A 15946-nucleotide genomic window follows, 5' to 3' on the forward strand; every position below is an offset into this window, starting at 1 on the left:
GGTGCCCTGCAGTGCTGGGAGAGTGGTCGGTGCCCTGCAGTGCTGGGAGAGTGCCCTGCAGTGCTTAGTGGCCGGTGCCCCGCAGTGCTCAGAGTGGCCGGTGCCCCGCAGTGCTCAGAGAGTGGCCGGTGCCCCGCAGTGCTCAGAGAGTGGCCGGTGCCCCGCAGTGCTCAGAGAGTGGCCGGTGCCCCGCAGTGCTCAGAGAGTGGCCGGTGCCCCGCAGTGCTCAGAGAGTGGCCGGTGCCCCGCAGTGCTCAGAGAGTGGCCGGTGCCCCGCAGTGCTCAGAGAGTGGCCGGTGCCCCGCAGTGCTCAGAGAGTGGCCGGTGCCCCGCAGTGCTCAGAGAGTGGCCGGTGCCCTGCAGTGCTGAGAGAGTTGCCGGTGCCCTGCAGTGCTGAGAGAGTGGCCGGTGCCCTGCAGTGCTGAGAGAGTGGCCGGTGCCCTGCAGTGCTGAGAGAGTGGTCGGTGCCCTGCAGTGCTGGGAGAGTGGTCGGTGCCCTGCATTGCTGAGTGACCGATTCCCTGCAGTGCTGAGAGAGTGGCCGGTGCCCTGCAGTGCTGAGAGAGTGGCCGGTGCCCTGCAGTGCTGAGAGAGTGGCCGGTGCCCTGCAGTGCTGAGAGAGTGGCCGGTGCCCTGCAGTGCTGAGAGAGTGGTCGGTGCCCTGCAGTGCTGGGAGAGTGGTCGGTGCCCTGCATTGCTGAGTGACCGATTCCCTGCAGTGCTGAGAGAGTGGCCGGTGCCCTGCAGTGCTGAGAGAGTGGCCGGTGCCCTGCAGTGCTGAGAGAGTGGCCGGTGCCCTGCAGTGCTGAGAGAGTGGCCGGTGCCCTGCAGTGCTGAGAGAGTGGTCGGTGCCCTGCAGTGCTGGGAGAGTGGTCGGTGCCCTGCAGTGCTGAGTGACCGATTCCCTGCAGTGCTGAGAGAGTGGCCGGTGCCCCGCAGTGCTGGGAGAGTGGCTGGTGCCCTGCATTACTGAGTGGTCGGTGCCCTGCAGTGTTGAGAGAGTGACTGATGCCCCGCAGTGCTGAGAGAGTGGTCGGTGCCCCGCAGTGCTGGGAGAGTGGTCGGTGCCCTGCAGTGCTGGGAGAGTGCCCTGCAGTGCTTAGTGGCCGGTGCCCCGCAGTGCTCAGAGTGGCCGGTGCCCCGCAGTGCTCAGAGAGTGGCCGGTGCCCCGCAGTGCTCAGAGAGTGGCCGGTGCCCCGCAGTGCTCAGAGAGTGGCCGGTGCCCCGCAGTGCTCAGAGAGTGGCCGGTGCCCCGCAGTGCTCAGAGAGTGGCCGGTGCCCCGCAGTGCTCAGAGAGTGGCCGGTGCCCCGCAGTGCTCAGAGAGTGGCCGGTGCCCTGCAGTGCTGAGAGAGTTGCCGGTGCCCTGCAGTGCTGAGAGAGTGGCCGGTGCCCTGCAGTGCTGAGAGAGTGGCCGGTGCCCTGCAGTGCTGAGAGAGTGGTCGGTGCCCTGCAGTGCTGGGAGAGTGGTCGGTGCCCTGCATTGCTGAGTGACCGATTCCCTGCAGTGCTGAGAGAGTGGCCGGTGCCCTGCAGTGCTGAGAGAGTGGCCGGTGCCCTGCAGTGCTGAGAGAGTGGCCGGTGCCCTGCAGTGCTGAGAGAGTGGCCGGTGCCCTGCAGTGCTGAGAGAGTGGTCGGTGCCCTGCAGTGCTGGGAGAGTGGTCGGTGCCCTGCAGTGCTGAGTGACCGATTCCCTGCAGTGCTGAGAGAGTGGCCGGTGCCCCGCAGTGCTGGGAGAGTGGCTGGTGCCCTGCATTACTGAGTGGTCGGTGCCCTGCAGTGTTGAGAGAGTGACTGATGCCCCGCAGTGCTGAGAGAGTGGTCGGTGCCCCGCAGTGCTGAGAGAGTGGTCGGTGCCCTGCAGTGCTGGGAGAGTGGTCGGTGCCCTGCAGTGCTGGGAAAGTGGTCGGTGCCCTGCAGTGCTGGGAAAGTGGTCGGTGCCCTGCAGTGCTGGGAGAGTGGTCGGTGCCCTGCAGTGCTGGGAGAGTGGTCGGTGCCCTGCAGTGCTGGGAGAGTGGTCGGTGCCCTGCAGTGCTGAGTGGTCGGTGCCCTGCAGTGCTGGGAGAGTGGCCGGTGCCCTGCATTACTGAGTGGTCGGTGCCCTGCAGTGCTGAGAGAGTGGCCGGTGCCCCGCAGTGCTGGGAGAGTGGCTGGTGCCCTGCAGTGCTGAGAGAGTGGCCGGTGCCCCGCAGTGCTGAGAGTGGCCGGTGCCCTGCATTACTGAGTGGTCGGTGCCCTGCAGTGCTGAGAGAGTGGCCGGTGCCCCGCAGTGCTGAGAGTGGCCGGTGCCCTGCATTACTGAGTGGTCGGTGCCCCGCAGTGCTAAGAGAGTGGCCGGTGCCCCGCAGTGCTGAGAGTGGCCGGTGCCCCGCAGTGCTGAGAGTGGCCGGTGCCCTGCATTACTGAGTGGTCGGTGCCCCGCAGTGCTAAGAGAGTGGCCGGTGCCCCGCAGTGCTGAGAGAGTGGCCGGTGCCCCGCAGTGCTGAGAGTGGCCGGTGCCCCGCAGTGCTAAGAGAGTGGCCGGTGCCCCGCAATGCTGAGAGAGTGGCCGGTGCCCCGCAGTGCTGAGAGAGTGGCCGGTGCCCCGCAGTGCTGAGAGAGTGGCCGGTGCCCCGCAATGCTGAGAGAGTGGCCGGTGCCCCGCAATGCTGAGAGAGTGGCCGGTGCCCCGCAGTGCTGAGAGAGTGGCCGGTGCCCTGCAGTGCTGAGTGGCCGGTGCCCTGCAGTGCTGAGAGAGTGGCCGGTGCCCTGCAGTGCTGAGAGAGTGGCCGGTGCCCTGCAGTGCTGAGAGAGTGGCCGGTGCCCTGTAGTGCTGAGAGAGTGGCCGGTGCCCTGTAGTGCTGAGAGAGTGGCCGGTGCCCTGCAGTATCGTACACATTACTGTACAGTACACGAACTGTATCGCAGAGCAACACCGCGCAGAGAGCACTTCTCGCGAGAGTTGAGAAGTTCTGGCCCCACGCGGCTTCCGTACTGAGCGACGTCCCTGTCACTCAGGTGGTTTCGGATTGTTTACCCGGGAACTGAGGCAGCGGATGACGGCAGGCTGCTCGCCATGGCGGCGGATCCCGGGCTGGAGATGGCCTCTATGATCCCGGCCCTGCGAGAGCTGGCCAGGTAACGGGGAGAGTAGCGCCCGGCACACGTGTGATGTGCGAGTCCGGGGTGTGCGGACTACAGCCGGGGCTGCCGAGTGGAGGGAGCTGACGGTGGGCAGCCTCAGATCACTGAGGTGATGTGACAGCAGTTGCCTCAGTCATGGTGAATGTTTCCCACCAATCAGATTTCAGCTCTTATTTTCCAACACTTCTCTGAAGATTGAGAGGTGGACTCTGATTTGTTGCCATGGGTGACTCCTCTCATTGCACATTGTACTGTACTGACACAATTCTGTATCTGGGGTTTTCCAAACTTTTCAGTAGTGACGAGCGAGCATGTTCGCTACTGCTCGAGATGCTCGACGCTCGCCGAGTATTTCCCGGGTTGCTCGGCGGGAGCTCGGGTTCCCTCCCTGCATGTTTGGTGCTCTTTACAGAGCCAATGAACATGCAGGGATTGCCTGCCACTCACTGTAATGCCATAGCATTACAGTGATTGGCTGGCCGCACAGCGTCATCGGGTCTATATCAGACCTGGCGCCGCCATGCTCGTCACAGTCACTCAGGAATCAGACAGTGTAGGGAGAGGTGCTGCTGAGCTAGGGAGAAATTTGCTTGTTTCTAGTTAGTGTAGGTGTACCAAACTATATTAGAGACACATATCCATCTCAACAAACAGTCCTTCTGAGGACTAATCCATCTGCAGAGATATCAGGCAGGCAATGTATATAGGCAGGGTATATTGCAGACTGCAGTGCACATAGCACAAGTTCTGTCGGCTGCTGCTGTTAGATATTTCTAGAAATAGGCCCAGGTCTCAGGGGCCAGGAATACTTTTCTTTGGATCTTAGTCCTCATTATTTCCTTAAAAAGCTATCCAGAGAACACCTTTCTTCTGAACAATTTCCAATCTATGACAGAATCACTGACTGGGTGGATCAGGGAAATGCTGTAGATATAGTATATCTTGACTTCAGCAAAGCATTTGACAAAGTATCTCACACCATCCTTATTGAAAAAATGACCAAGTATGCAATGGACCAGGCAACTGTTAGGTGGATTCATAACTGGCTTAGTGATCGGACTCAAAGGGTGGTTGCAAATGGCTTCACATCCAGCTGGATGAATGTCTCAAGTGGGGTACCACAGGGCTCCGTCCTGGGACCTGTATTGTTCAACATCTTTATCAATGATTTAGAGGAAGGAATTGAGGGTAAACTGATTAAATTTGCTGATGACACAAAGCTAGGAGGGATAGCTAATACTAGAGAAGAGAGAGAGAGGATTCAAAAAGACCTAAATAAACTGGAGCAGTGGGCAGCAACCAACAGAATGGTTTTTAACAGGGAAAAATGCAAAGTACTACATCTGGGCAATAAAAATGAAAAAAGCATATACAGAATGGGAGGAATAGAGCTAAGCAACAGTACATGTGAAAAAGACTTAGGTATACTAATAGATCATAGACTGAACATGAGTCAACAGTGTGATGCAGCAGCAAAAAAGGCAAATACAATTCTGGGATGTATTAACAGAAGCATACAGTCTAGATCACGTGAAGTCATTATCGGTCTTTACTCCTCTTTGGTCAGACCTCATCTGGAATACTGTGTACAGTTTTGGGCACCACATTTTAAAAAAGACATAGACAAACTGGAGCAAGTTCAGAGAAGAGCGACCAGAATGGTGACTGGTCTGCAAACCATGTCCTATGAGGAACGGTTGCAGGATTTGGGAATGTTCAGCTTGCAAAAAAGAAGACTGAGAGGAGACTTAATAGCTGTCTACAAATATGTCAAGGGCTGTCACATTGTAGAAGGATCATCTTTATTCTCATTTGCACAAGGAAAGACTAGAAGCAATGGGATGAAACTAAATGGGAGGAGACACAGATTAGATATTAGAAAAAACTTTTTGACAGTTAGGGTGATTAATGAGTGGAACAGGCTGCCACGAGAGGTGGTGAGTTCCCCTTCAATGGACGTCTTCAAACAGAGGCTGGACAGACATCTGTCTGAGATGATTTAGTGAATCCTGCTTTGAGCAGGGGGTTGGACCAGATGACCCAGGAGGTCCCTTCCAACTCTACCATTCTATGATTCTATGATTCTGCGCCATTTGCTTGTTGGCACTGCAGAATACAGCCAGGTCCTTTCCATATTACAGCGCTAAAAATCCAGATATTTAAAACTGGTTTGTCCGTCACTCAGATCACATATAATTGTGCTGAAAATTCTACCATTTCTGGTCTCCATTGGAATTTTGTTTCAGTGTGTCAGTGAACTTATTGACACCAGTTAGCTGTTAAAAATAGTTACCTACAGGCCAGGTATTTAAAACTGTGGTTAGTCCATCACACGTGTCACATATCACTGCGGCTCAAATCCAGTCACCTGAAGTGATCGTGGAAAATACTGTCCTCCATTTAAAATGGGCAAGACGCGTGGCAAGGGACGGGTAAGTGGACGTGATGGTGCATGCAGAGGACGAGGCAGAGGCCGTGGGCAAGCTGAAATTGTGCTACAACAAACACTCATATCTTCTCGCTTGACCTTCCTGTCCCAATTAATAGGGGACCGCAGAACACCACTTTTGAACACTGAGCAGTGTAAAAAGGTTATTGGTTGGATAGCAGATAACTTAGCCACCACCACCACCCTGTCTTCCACATGGTCAAGTCTCAGTAGCCATGAGTCTGGACCGCATATTCCTCACCCTGATCCTTCTTCCTCCCACCATGCCGAGTGCCCAGAGACAACTGATCCCACACTTGGACACTCCGAAGAGCTGTTTACTTTCCTATTTATAGATTCGGGCCTCTCGCCCGGTCCACTTGAAGCGGGGCAAGAGTAGATCGCATGTAGTGATGCCCAAATATTTGAGCAGCCACGGTCACATGAAGGCGACGGTGGGAAATTGTCACGAGGTGGACGATGATGAGAATCAATTGCCAGAAAGTCAGGAGGAGGACCAGGGTGCGGAAGTGGAAGACGAGGTGGTGGATGATATAGTAACTGATCCAACCTGGCAGGGGGACATACAGAGCGAGGACAGGAGCACACAGGGGGAGGGAGGCGTAGCACCACAACAGGCAGGAAGAAGCAGTGTGGTGGCCGCAGACAGAAGGCAGGCAACAGTTCCCCGTAACATTAACACAACAGAAGTTGCCAGTACAACTGTTAGGTCTTTCCGAGTCTGGCTGTTTTTTAAAGACTCTGCCGATAACCCCAAAAAGGCCATTTGCACCACCTGCCAGGCCAGCATCAGCAGGGGTGGCAAAACTAGCAGCCTGACCACCACCAGCATGATCAGGCACACGGCAGCAAAGCACCCAACTAAGTGGGCCGAACCCCAGGGTCCAGGAACAGTGTCTGCGGGTGGCACCACTGCTTCTTCCGCTGTTGTGCGTGCAAGCCAATCCCCTGTCCATGGTTCATGCGAAGATGCCTCCTGCCCTGCACCTATCGTTGCACACTTTCAAGTAGCACCATTCAAAAGAACGTCCACATCCTTGTCCCAGCGCAGCATTCAGTTGTCCCTACCCTAGTCCTTGGAACGCAAGTGCAAATATGCAGCCAACGCCCCACAGGCCACACTACTAAATTCACACATTTTGCGACTGCTTGCGCTCAAAATGTTGCCTTTTAGGCTCGTGGAGACGGAAGCTTTCCGCAACCTGATGGCGGCCGTCCCTCGGTACTCGGTCTCCAGCCACCACTATTTCTCCCCGTGTGCCGTCCCTGCATTACACGAGCACGTGTCCCACAACATCAGCCATGCCCTCAACAACGCAGTTACTGGGAAAGTCCACCTAACCATGGACACGGGGACAAGTGCTTGTGGGCAGGGACGGTACATCTCGATGACTGCACACTGGGTTAACATAGTGGAAGCCGGGACCCAGTCGGACCTTGGGACTGCACACGTCCTCCCGACTCCAAGGATTGTGGGCCCTGGGTCAGTCAGAGTTGCCCCCACATTCTACAGCTCCTGCACCACCTCCTCCTCCTCTTCAGCATCCATCTCCGAAATGACCACATCAATCGCAAGAAGCACTGCCTCAGCCAAGCGGCAACAGGCTGTGCTGAAGCTAATATGCTTAGGTGACAAACTGCACAATGCTGAAGAGTTGTGGACAGCTCTGAAAGAGCAGGCAGATCTGTGGCTGACACAGCTGACCCTACAGCCAGGCATGGTCGTGTGTGACAATGGACGGAACCTGGTGGCGGCTCCGAGGCGGGGCGAGCTCACACACGTACCATGCCTGGCCCATGTCCTCAACCTCATGATTCAGTGGTTTCTCAAAACCTACCTGGAGCTGCTGGATCTGCTTGTTAAAGTACGCCGCCTGTGTGCCCATTTTAGAAAGTCACCTACAGCTTCCAGCCGCTCTTGCCGTGCTTCAGCAGTTTGTAGCTTCCGGCTCACTGACTGGTGTGTGATGTCCCCACACGTTGGAACTCTACACTGCTGATGTTGGGAAGGATTTGTGAGCAGAAGAGGGCAGTTGTTGACTACCAGCATCAACAAGGCCGTCTATATTCACTTCAGACTCCACACATAAGACCGCAGGAGTGGACGTGGATGTCAGACATACAGTGGGTACGGAAAGTATTCAGACCCTTTTAAAATTTTCACTCTTCGTTTCATTGCAGACATTTGGTAAATTCTAAAAAGTTCATTTTTTTTCTCATTAAAGTACACTCTGCACCCCATCTTGACTGAAAAAACACAGAAATGTAGAAATTTTTGCAAATTTATTAAAAAAGAAAAACTGAAATATCACATGGTCATAAGTATTCAGACCCTTAGCTCAGTATTGAGTAGAAGCACCCTTTTGAGCTAGTACAGCCATGAGTCTTCTTGGGAATGATGCAACAAGTTTTTCACACCTGGATTTGGGGATCCTCTGCCATTCTTCCTTGCAGATCCTCTCCAGTTCTGTCTGGTTGGATGGTGAACGTTGGTGGACAGCCATTTTCAGGTCTCTCCAGAGATGCTCAATTGAGTTTAGGTCAGGGCTCTGGCTGGACCAGTCAAGAATGGTCACAGAGTTGTTCTGAAGCCACTCCTTTGTTATTTTAGCTGTGTGCTTAGGGTCATTGTCTTGTTGGAAGGTGAACCTTCGGCCAAGTCTGAGGTCCAGAGCACTTTGGAAGAGGTTTTCATTCAGGATATCTCTGTACTTGGCTGCATTCATGTTTCCTTCAATTGCAACCAGTATTCCTGTGAAAAACATCCCTATAGCATGATGCTGCCACCACCATGTTTCACTGTTGGGATTGTATTGGGCAGTTGATGAGCAGTGCCTGGTTTTCTCCACACATACCGTTTAGAATTATCACCAAAAAGTTCTATCTTCATCTCATCAGACCAGAGAATCTTATTTCTCATAGTCTGGGAGTCCTTCATGTGTTTTTGAGCAAGGATCACAAGGAAATGGACAGCATGTGACTTAAATATGAGTGTCTGAGCAAAGGGTCTGAATACTTATGACCATGTGATATTACAGTTTTTATTTTTTAATAAATTTGCAAAAAATTCTACATTTCTGTTTTTTTTTTCAGTCAAGATAGGGTGCAGAGTGCACTTTAATGAGAAAAAAAATGAACTTTTTAGAATTTACCAAATGGCTGCAATGAAACAAAGAGTGAAAAATTTAAAGGGGTCTGAATACTTTCCGTACCCACTGTATGTACCATCCTCCAAAACTTTGAGGACTCCACAAAGATGGTGAGCGGCGATGACGCCATAATTAATGTCACCATCCTGCTTCTCTGTCTTCTGAAACGCTCTCTGCTCACAATCAAAGAGGAGGCATTGCCCGCGGAGCACGATGAGATGGAGCAAGGAACCATACATGGTGATTACACACAGCCCAGTCTCATCTCATCCCAACGTGGATTGGGTGACAATGAGGAGGAGGAGGAGCTAGTTTCATGCGCTATAGACGGTACTAGCTGCACAACTGTCATACCGTCTGTTCAGCGAGGATGGCCTGAGGACAGGGAGGAGGAGGAGAGCATGGTCAGTCGTCCTCTTGGTGAGGACACGGAAGTCTTGCCTGTTAGCAGTCTGGCATGCATGGCTGAGTTTATGTTACGCTGCCTTTCCCGTGACCCTCACGTTCTCCAAATTTTGAGTGACTGTCATTACTGGTTGGTGACACTTCTAGACCCACGCTACAAGGAGAACTTTATATCTCTTATTCCTGAGGTGGACAGGTCTACTAAAATGGGGCAGTACCAGAAGGCCCTTGTTGCGGAATTATTAAAAAAATTCCCATCTGAAAACGCTGGCGTCAGAGGTCACAGTTCGTTGGACAACCAAGGAGTACAGGCGAGAGAGACACAACTCCAATCCAACAGAGGCAAGGGAACACTTTTTTTGTTGGGAGGTGTATTCCCATTCACACCCACACATGGGTGTACGCTTCCTGATTTTGGCTATTTGCGCTCCTCCTCCTCCTCCTTTATCATTCAGCACCATATCATCTCCTCTATGTCTCTTCCAAGGGGCATTAGAGTGCCTTCAAATTTTTGGCAGCTTTTGCATTCACTGCATAGGCAAACACTATGGGAGACCTACTTCCAAATAATGAGAACATTGTTTTTAGGAGGCTGTCCGACCTCTACGTCTCTTCCAAGGGGCATTGGAGTGCCTCCAAATTTTTGGCAGCCCTTGCAGTCGCTGCATACGCAATGACAGTTTAGGAGACCCACTCGTTAATAATGGGAACAACAAAGCATAGCCGGCTGATGGCACTCTAACAATAGCGAGGGCGGACTGCTGGCCCTTTAAGAATAGTAAGGGCCGCCTGATGGCCCTATAAAAATAGGCTTTGTGACTTTCAGAGTCCCTCCTTCATAAATGAAACAGGATGTGTCTGATGATATCTCACACACCACATGGCCTGATAAGGTTGTGAAATGTTAAAATGATATTTCCTGGTGAATGCATTTGTCACGGTTGAAAGCAATGCAAAAGTGCAAAAAACGCATCAAAAATGTTACGTGTGAACATAGCCCAAGGTGTGGAGGAGCATTTTTGTTTTTGTGTATTTATTTTGCCTTATATACAAGTCATTACCCTGGAAAGGATGTTCCTTAACATATTTCCCAGGAAAATCCATTTTGGTTTCGTTTTTGTATGTTTTATTGTGAATCCGTAAAAGTGGCATAATACCTCTGACAACATTGTTCACAGCAGTGACCTGGGAGTCAGAAATGCTTCCAGGGGTCTTCCCCATGCTGTTCCCATGTCATTTGAGCACTGTTCCCATCGATTTGGGCAATTTTTAGGCCCTCTGCAGACCGCCGGGGGAAGCCGCCGGAAAAATGCTCGAGTTTCCCATAGACTTACATTGGGCTCGTTGATTGGGTCGAGCACCGGAGTATTCCAATGTGCTCGACCCGAGCATCGAGCACCCGAGCATTTTAGTGCTCGCTCATTGCTACTTTTAAGCATTAGAAAACCCTAAAACACAGATCTTGTCTCTGAGGACCCCAGACAATTATTGTACAGAGTAGAGGCCACCAAAACCAGAGTCACCTCACTGACAGTAATCCCTCCCCCAGAGCAGAAGCTCCTGGGGTTTGTTTCCAAGCAGAAATCATGTTACCCACTGTGACGTGCCGTCCTAATGGCTCCTGCTGCTGATGGCGATGCCATGGCTGCCGCAGCATCTGCGCGTGAACAATAGGAGGGGAGAACGGTTTATTTTGTTATTCTGTCACACGCTCTGCAGTTTTAGTTTTTCGGGAAAAGTTTAATGTCTATTTCCTGACCCAAATCTATCCCCACGCCCCCCAATGATCAGACCTCGGGTTACTGTGTCAGGACCCTGTGTACAGGCCGTGTTCGGAGCCCCGCATGGGATGCACCCCTCTGGACCTAAAGGGGTTCTTACACTTTTAAAAAAGTCTCTGTATGACCACACTCATGTGATCTAACACAACTGGCACGAGCCAGAGACGGGCGCTGTGGCGTGGTGGAGCCGGGGAGGTCTTATGGTAATATAAGCTGCCTGGCAGCTTTGGTGTGCGATTGGATACAAAGCCGAGGATTTCCTGACGTTGTCCCCCCTGTAGACTGTTGTCTCCTTTCAGAAAAGTTTTTCTTATCAGCTTCATTTTTAGTAAGTAAACAAACTATTCTGTACTCACCCTCCCCAGGTCCAGCACTGCTTCCAGTGCCTGCTATTTTCTGTGCCACTATCACATTGACAGCTCTGCAGCCAACCAGTGGCTCTGGGCGGTTTGTGCCATCTGCATGGGAAGAGCTGCTGTACTGATTTATTGTCTGCAGCGTTGTCGGCACACTGGGAGCAGCGGTGGAGACAACACTAAACCCAGGGAGGGTGAGTAAACTGCAGTTTCTTTTTTTTTTTAACTACTAACAAAGCTTATAGGAAAAACTTTTACCAAAAGGGGACAAACCCTAAAGGCATAATTCAGACGTCGGTGATTTTTCACGTTTGCAAAAATTGGTCCAAGTATCATCCGTGTTTTCTCAGTGCCAGTTTTTACCATCAACGAAAACATAAAAAAATATGGACGAGCTTTTCAATGCTATTCATCGCAATGTGACTCACGGACAGCACACGGACACTGATGCCATCTGTGTTGTCTCTGATTTTCACAGAGTTATAGACTTGTATGGGTACTATTCATCCATGACACCGATCTAAAACGGACGTGTCTCCGTAACTTTTTTGTAGACACACTGTATGCCTAAAACACAGACATGTGAACAGCCCCATAGATTGAAATGGGTTAAATATTCTTCCCCGGCTGCACGTTACAGAGCTGATTGGCTGCAGCGCTCTCAACATGACACCATGGCCACAGCCAAATACAGACATCAGGAGTAGCGATGGAGGCTGGCCGGTGGACCTGGGGAATGTGAATAGTTTGTTGTACTTTAACAAACTGCAGCTGGGACAGAACATTGTCTGAGAAAGGGTCTACCCCTTTAAGAACCTGGTGATTTTTCTTTTTTCCCCTTCATCCTCTGCCAGGAGCAATACATTTGTTATTTTTTCATCAATATAGCCATATGAGGGCTTGTTTTTGTGAAACCTGCTGCTTTGAATGACATTATGCATTTTTCCATACAATGTACTAAGGAATAGGAAAAAAAATCTAAGTGGGGTGAAGCAAAAAAAAAAAAAGTTGTAAAATTTGATTTCAATCATCATATTCCGAGACTGAGCCATATTATTTTTAGACTATAGAGCTGTATAAGGGCTTGTTTTCTTGCGAGGCAAGCTGTAGTTTTTATTGCTACCATATTGGAGTCCATACGTCTATTTGGTTCTTTTTTTGGGCAGTCAGCATGGCCACTATCAGTTTCTATCGTATTGGACACTGCAGTGATACCAACAGGGCTGTGGAGACAGTAAGCCAAACCTCCTACTCCAACTCCTCAATTTCCCTGACTCCGACTCCACAGCACTGCCTCACTACTCAGCGTGTACATAAAGTGCAGAACAGATTCATCACAACTGAAAGCCGAGATCCTTAGATTAGGAACAGAACAGACATTTATAGCACATTTCATAACTTTCCCACATTCTTATGGAAACATATGCAGCACATCCTGCATTGTACTACTGTACCCAATTTATTATATATTGTCAGAGTCGGTTCATTTTATACCGACTCCAATGCCACCAAAATGGACACTGACTCCACGACTCCGACTCCACAGCTCTAGATACCAAATAATAATAATTTTTATTTTTATAGCGCCAACATATTCCACAGCACTTTACAAATTTTAGGGGGGACTTATACAGACAATACAGAATAAGCATATCTCATATCGAAAGGAGTGAGGGCCCTGCTCGCAAGCTTACAGTCTATGAGGAAATGGAGGAGACACAAAAGGTAAAAAGTACATATATTGTATAATGCAGCCTTGATATACTATATAGGATAAATAATACATGGACTGGTCCCCTGCCAGTATGTGTGCAGTCCTGACCGAGGCTATTATGTGCATGGTTGGTATGAACCTGAAATTGAAGAAGATTTTAATATGGGGGAAAACTGGGACGGACAACTGGGATGGACAGATAGTGTGTGGAGGCGATACGCCAGTCTAAAGAAATGGGTTTTTAGGGTCCGCTTGAAACTGTGGATATTGGGAATTAATCGAACTGTCCTGGGTAATGCATTCCTAAGAATTGGCGCAGCACGCGAGAAATCTTGGAGACGGGAGTGGGAAGTTCGGGTTATGGAGGATTTTAGTTTTAAGTCACTGGCAGAACGGAGGGCATGTGTAGGGTGGTAGACTAAGACAAGGGAGGAGATGTAGGGGGGTACTGAAGCATGGAGCGCTTTGTGGGTAAGCGTGATAAGTTTAAATTGAACTCTATATTGGATGGGTTATATGTTAATTGTTATATGTTATAATATGTTAATTTTCTTTATTTATTATAGATTTCAACAGTTATATTTGTGAAAAAGGAGGGTGAATTCAACTTTTGTATATGTTTTTTTATATTTAAGAAAAAAAGTGTGTGTATATATATATATACAGCACACACCAAAAGTTTGGACACACCTCATTTAAAGATTTTTCTGTATTTTCATGCTTATGAAAATTGTACATTCACACTGAAGACATCAAAACTATGAATTAACACATGTGGAATTATATACTTAACAAAAAAGTGTGAAACAACTGAAAATATGTCTTCTATTCTAGGTTCTTCAAAGTAGCCACCTTTTGCTTTGATGACTGCTTTGGACACTCTTGGCATTCTCTTGATGAGCTTCAAGAGGTAGTCACCGGAAATAGTCTTCCAATAATCTTGAAGGAGTTCCCAGAGATGCTTAGCACTTGTTGGCCCTTTTGCCTTCACTCTGCGGTCCAGCTCACCCCAAACCATCTCGATTGGGTTCAGGTCTGGTGACTGTGGAGGCCAGGTCATCTGGCATAGCACCCCATCACTCTCCTTCTTGGTCAAATAGCCCTTACACAGCCTGGAGGTGTGTTTGGAGTCATTGTCTTGTTGAAAAATAAATGATGGTCCAACTAAACGCAAACCGGATGGAATAGCATGCCGCTGCAAGATGCTGTGGTAGCCATGCTGGTTCAGTATGCCTTCAATTTTGAATAAATCTCCAACAGTGTCACCAGCAAAGCACCCCCAGACCATCACACCCCCTCCTCCATGCTTCACGGTGGGAACCAGGCATGTAGAGTCCATCCGTTCACCTTTTCTGCGTCGCACAAAGACACAGTGGTTGGAACCAAAGATCTCAAATTTGGACTCATCAGACCAAAGCACAGATTTCCACTGGTCTAATGTCCATTCCTTGTGTTCTTTAGCCCAAACTAGTCTCTTCTGCTTGTTGCCTGTCCTTAGCAGTGGTTTCCTAGCAGCTATTTTACCATGAAGGCCTGCTGCACAAAGTCTCCTCTTAACAGTTGTTGTAGAGATGTGTCTGCTGCTAGAACTCTGTGTGGCATTGACCTGGTCTCTAATCTGAGCTGCTGTTAACCTGTGATTTCTGAGGCTGGTGACTCGGATAAACTTATCCTCAGAAGCAGAGGTGACTCTTGATCTTCCTTTCCTGGGGCGGTCCTCATGTGAGCCAGTTTCTTTGTAGCGCTTTATGGTTTCTGCAACTGCACTTGGGGACACTTTCAAAGTTTTCCTAATTTTTCGCACTGACTGACCTTCATTTTTTAAAGTAATGATGGCCACTCGTTTTTCTTTACTTAGCTGCTTTTTCTTGCCATAATACAAATTCTAACAGTCTATTCAGTAGGACTATCAGCTGTGTGTCCACCTGACTTCTGCTCAACACAACTGATGGTCCCAACTCTATTTATAAGGCAAGAAATCCCACTTATTAAACCTGACAGGGCACACCTGTGAAGTGAAAACCATTTCCGGTGACTACCTCTTGAAGCTCATCAAGAGAATGCCAAGAGTGTGCAAAGCAGTCATCAAAGCAAAAGGTGGCTACTTTGAAGAACCTAGAATATAAGACATATTTTCAGTTGTTTCACATTTTTTTGTTAAGTATATAATTCCACATGTGTTAATTCATAGTTTTGATGCCTTCAGTGTGAATGTACAATATTCAAAGTCATGAAAATACAGAAAAATCTTTAAATGAGAAGGTGTGTCCAAACTTTTTTTCTGTACTGTATATTTATTACACTGTTAGTCCCCTTATGCTACTTGAACATGCTATCGCTTGCTAGCCTATACAGTACCCTGCAATACTGTTGTATTGCAGTGTAAGGTAAATTGACAATCTCTAAAGCCCAGGGACAACTTCCGCCGCACCTTCACCTTCTCACATAATTTCTCCACAAACGGTTGTAGATTAATCAGAGATATAATCCCTTATATTTGCATTTGAAAGCCTGGATAATAAAGTTCCCAAACACAAGGAGTCACCATATTGTTAATTCATGCTGCCATCACAAAGTCTCATAGCAGCACCACTGCAGATTTTGTGAAATTTATGGTGAGTCCAGAAAGACTCAAATCTCTTCCATAATTACAGGTGGAGTCCTATCCAGAATACCCACACACAACATGTCATCCTCGTACAGGGCAATCCACTTTTCCTCCCTTCCATAGCAGAATTCCTCCACAATTGGATGACCGCTAATGAGAAGAGAGTGACATTATTGCCGGGGGCAAACAGCAGTGGTCAAGAGGAGTCTCCTCTTTCTCATACAAACTGATTTTTGCTCTAATTTTCACCTTTGGGAACCTATACAGAGATTTGACCCATCAAAATAAAATGGGGTCAAAGCCCTGTTTCTCCAGAACAGCCCAGAAATACCACCATTCAATTGTATTTAATGATTTAGCAGC

General features: G+C 49.4%; 1 protein-coding gene across 2 annotated transcripts in view; it reads left to right on the forward strand.

The window, feature by feature from the left end:
- The first annotated feature begins 2931 nt into the window (after nucleotides 1-2931).
- ATR (ATR checkpoint kinase) overlaps nucleotides 2932-15946 on the forward strand; it is a 130541-nt gene continuing 117526 nt past the window's right edge. For both annotated transcript variants that reach the window (XM_073674683.1, XM_073674684.1), the window contains exon 1: nucleotides 2932-3115. In XM_073674683.1, coding sequence (XP_073530784.1) covers nucleotides 3054-3115 — 62 coding nt within the window. In that variant the 5' untranslated portion in view covers nucleotides 2932-3053. The remainder of the gene's footprint in view (nucleotides 3116-15946) is intronic.

This window comes from Phyllobates terribilis, unplaced genomic scaffold (assembly GCF_046119375.1).
Source record: "Phyllobates terribilis strain yellow unplaced genomic scaffold, ASM4611937v1 Scaffold_3__8_contigs__length_932513732, whole genome shotgun sequence".
Classification (NCBI taxonomy): domain Eukaryota; kingdom Metazoa; phylum Chordata; class Amphibia; order Anura; family Dendrobatidae; genus Phyllobates; species Phyllobates terribilis.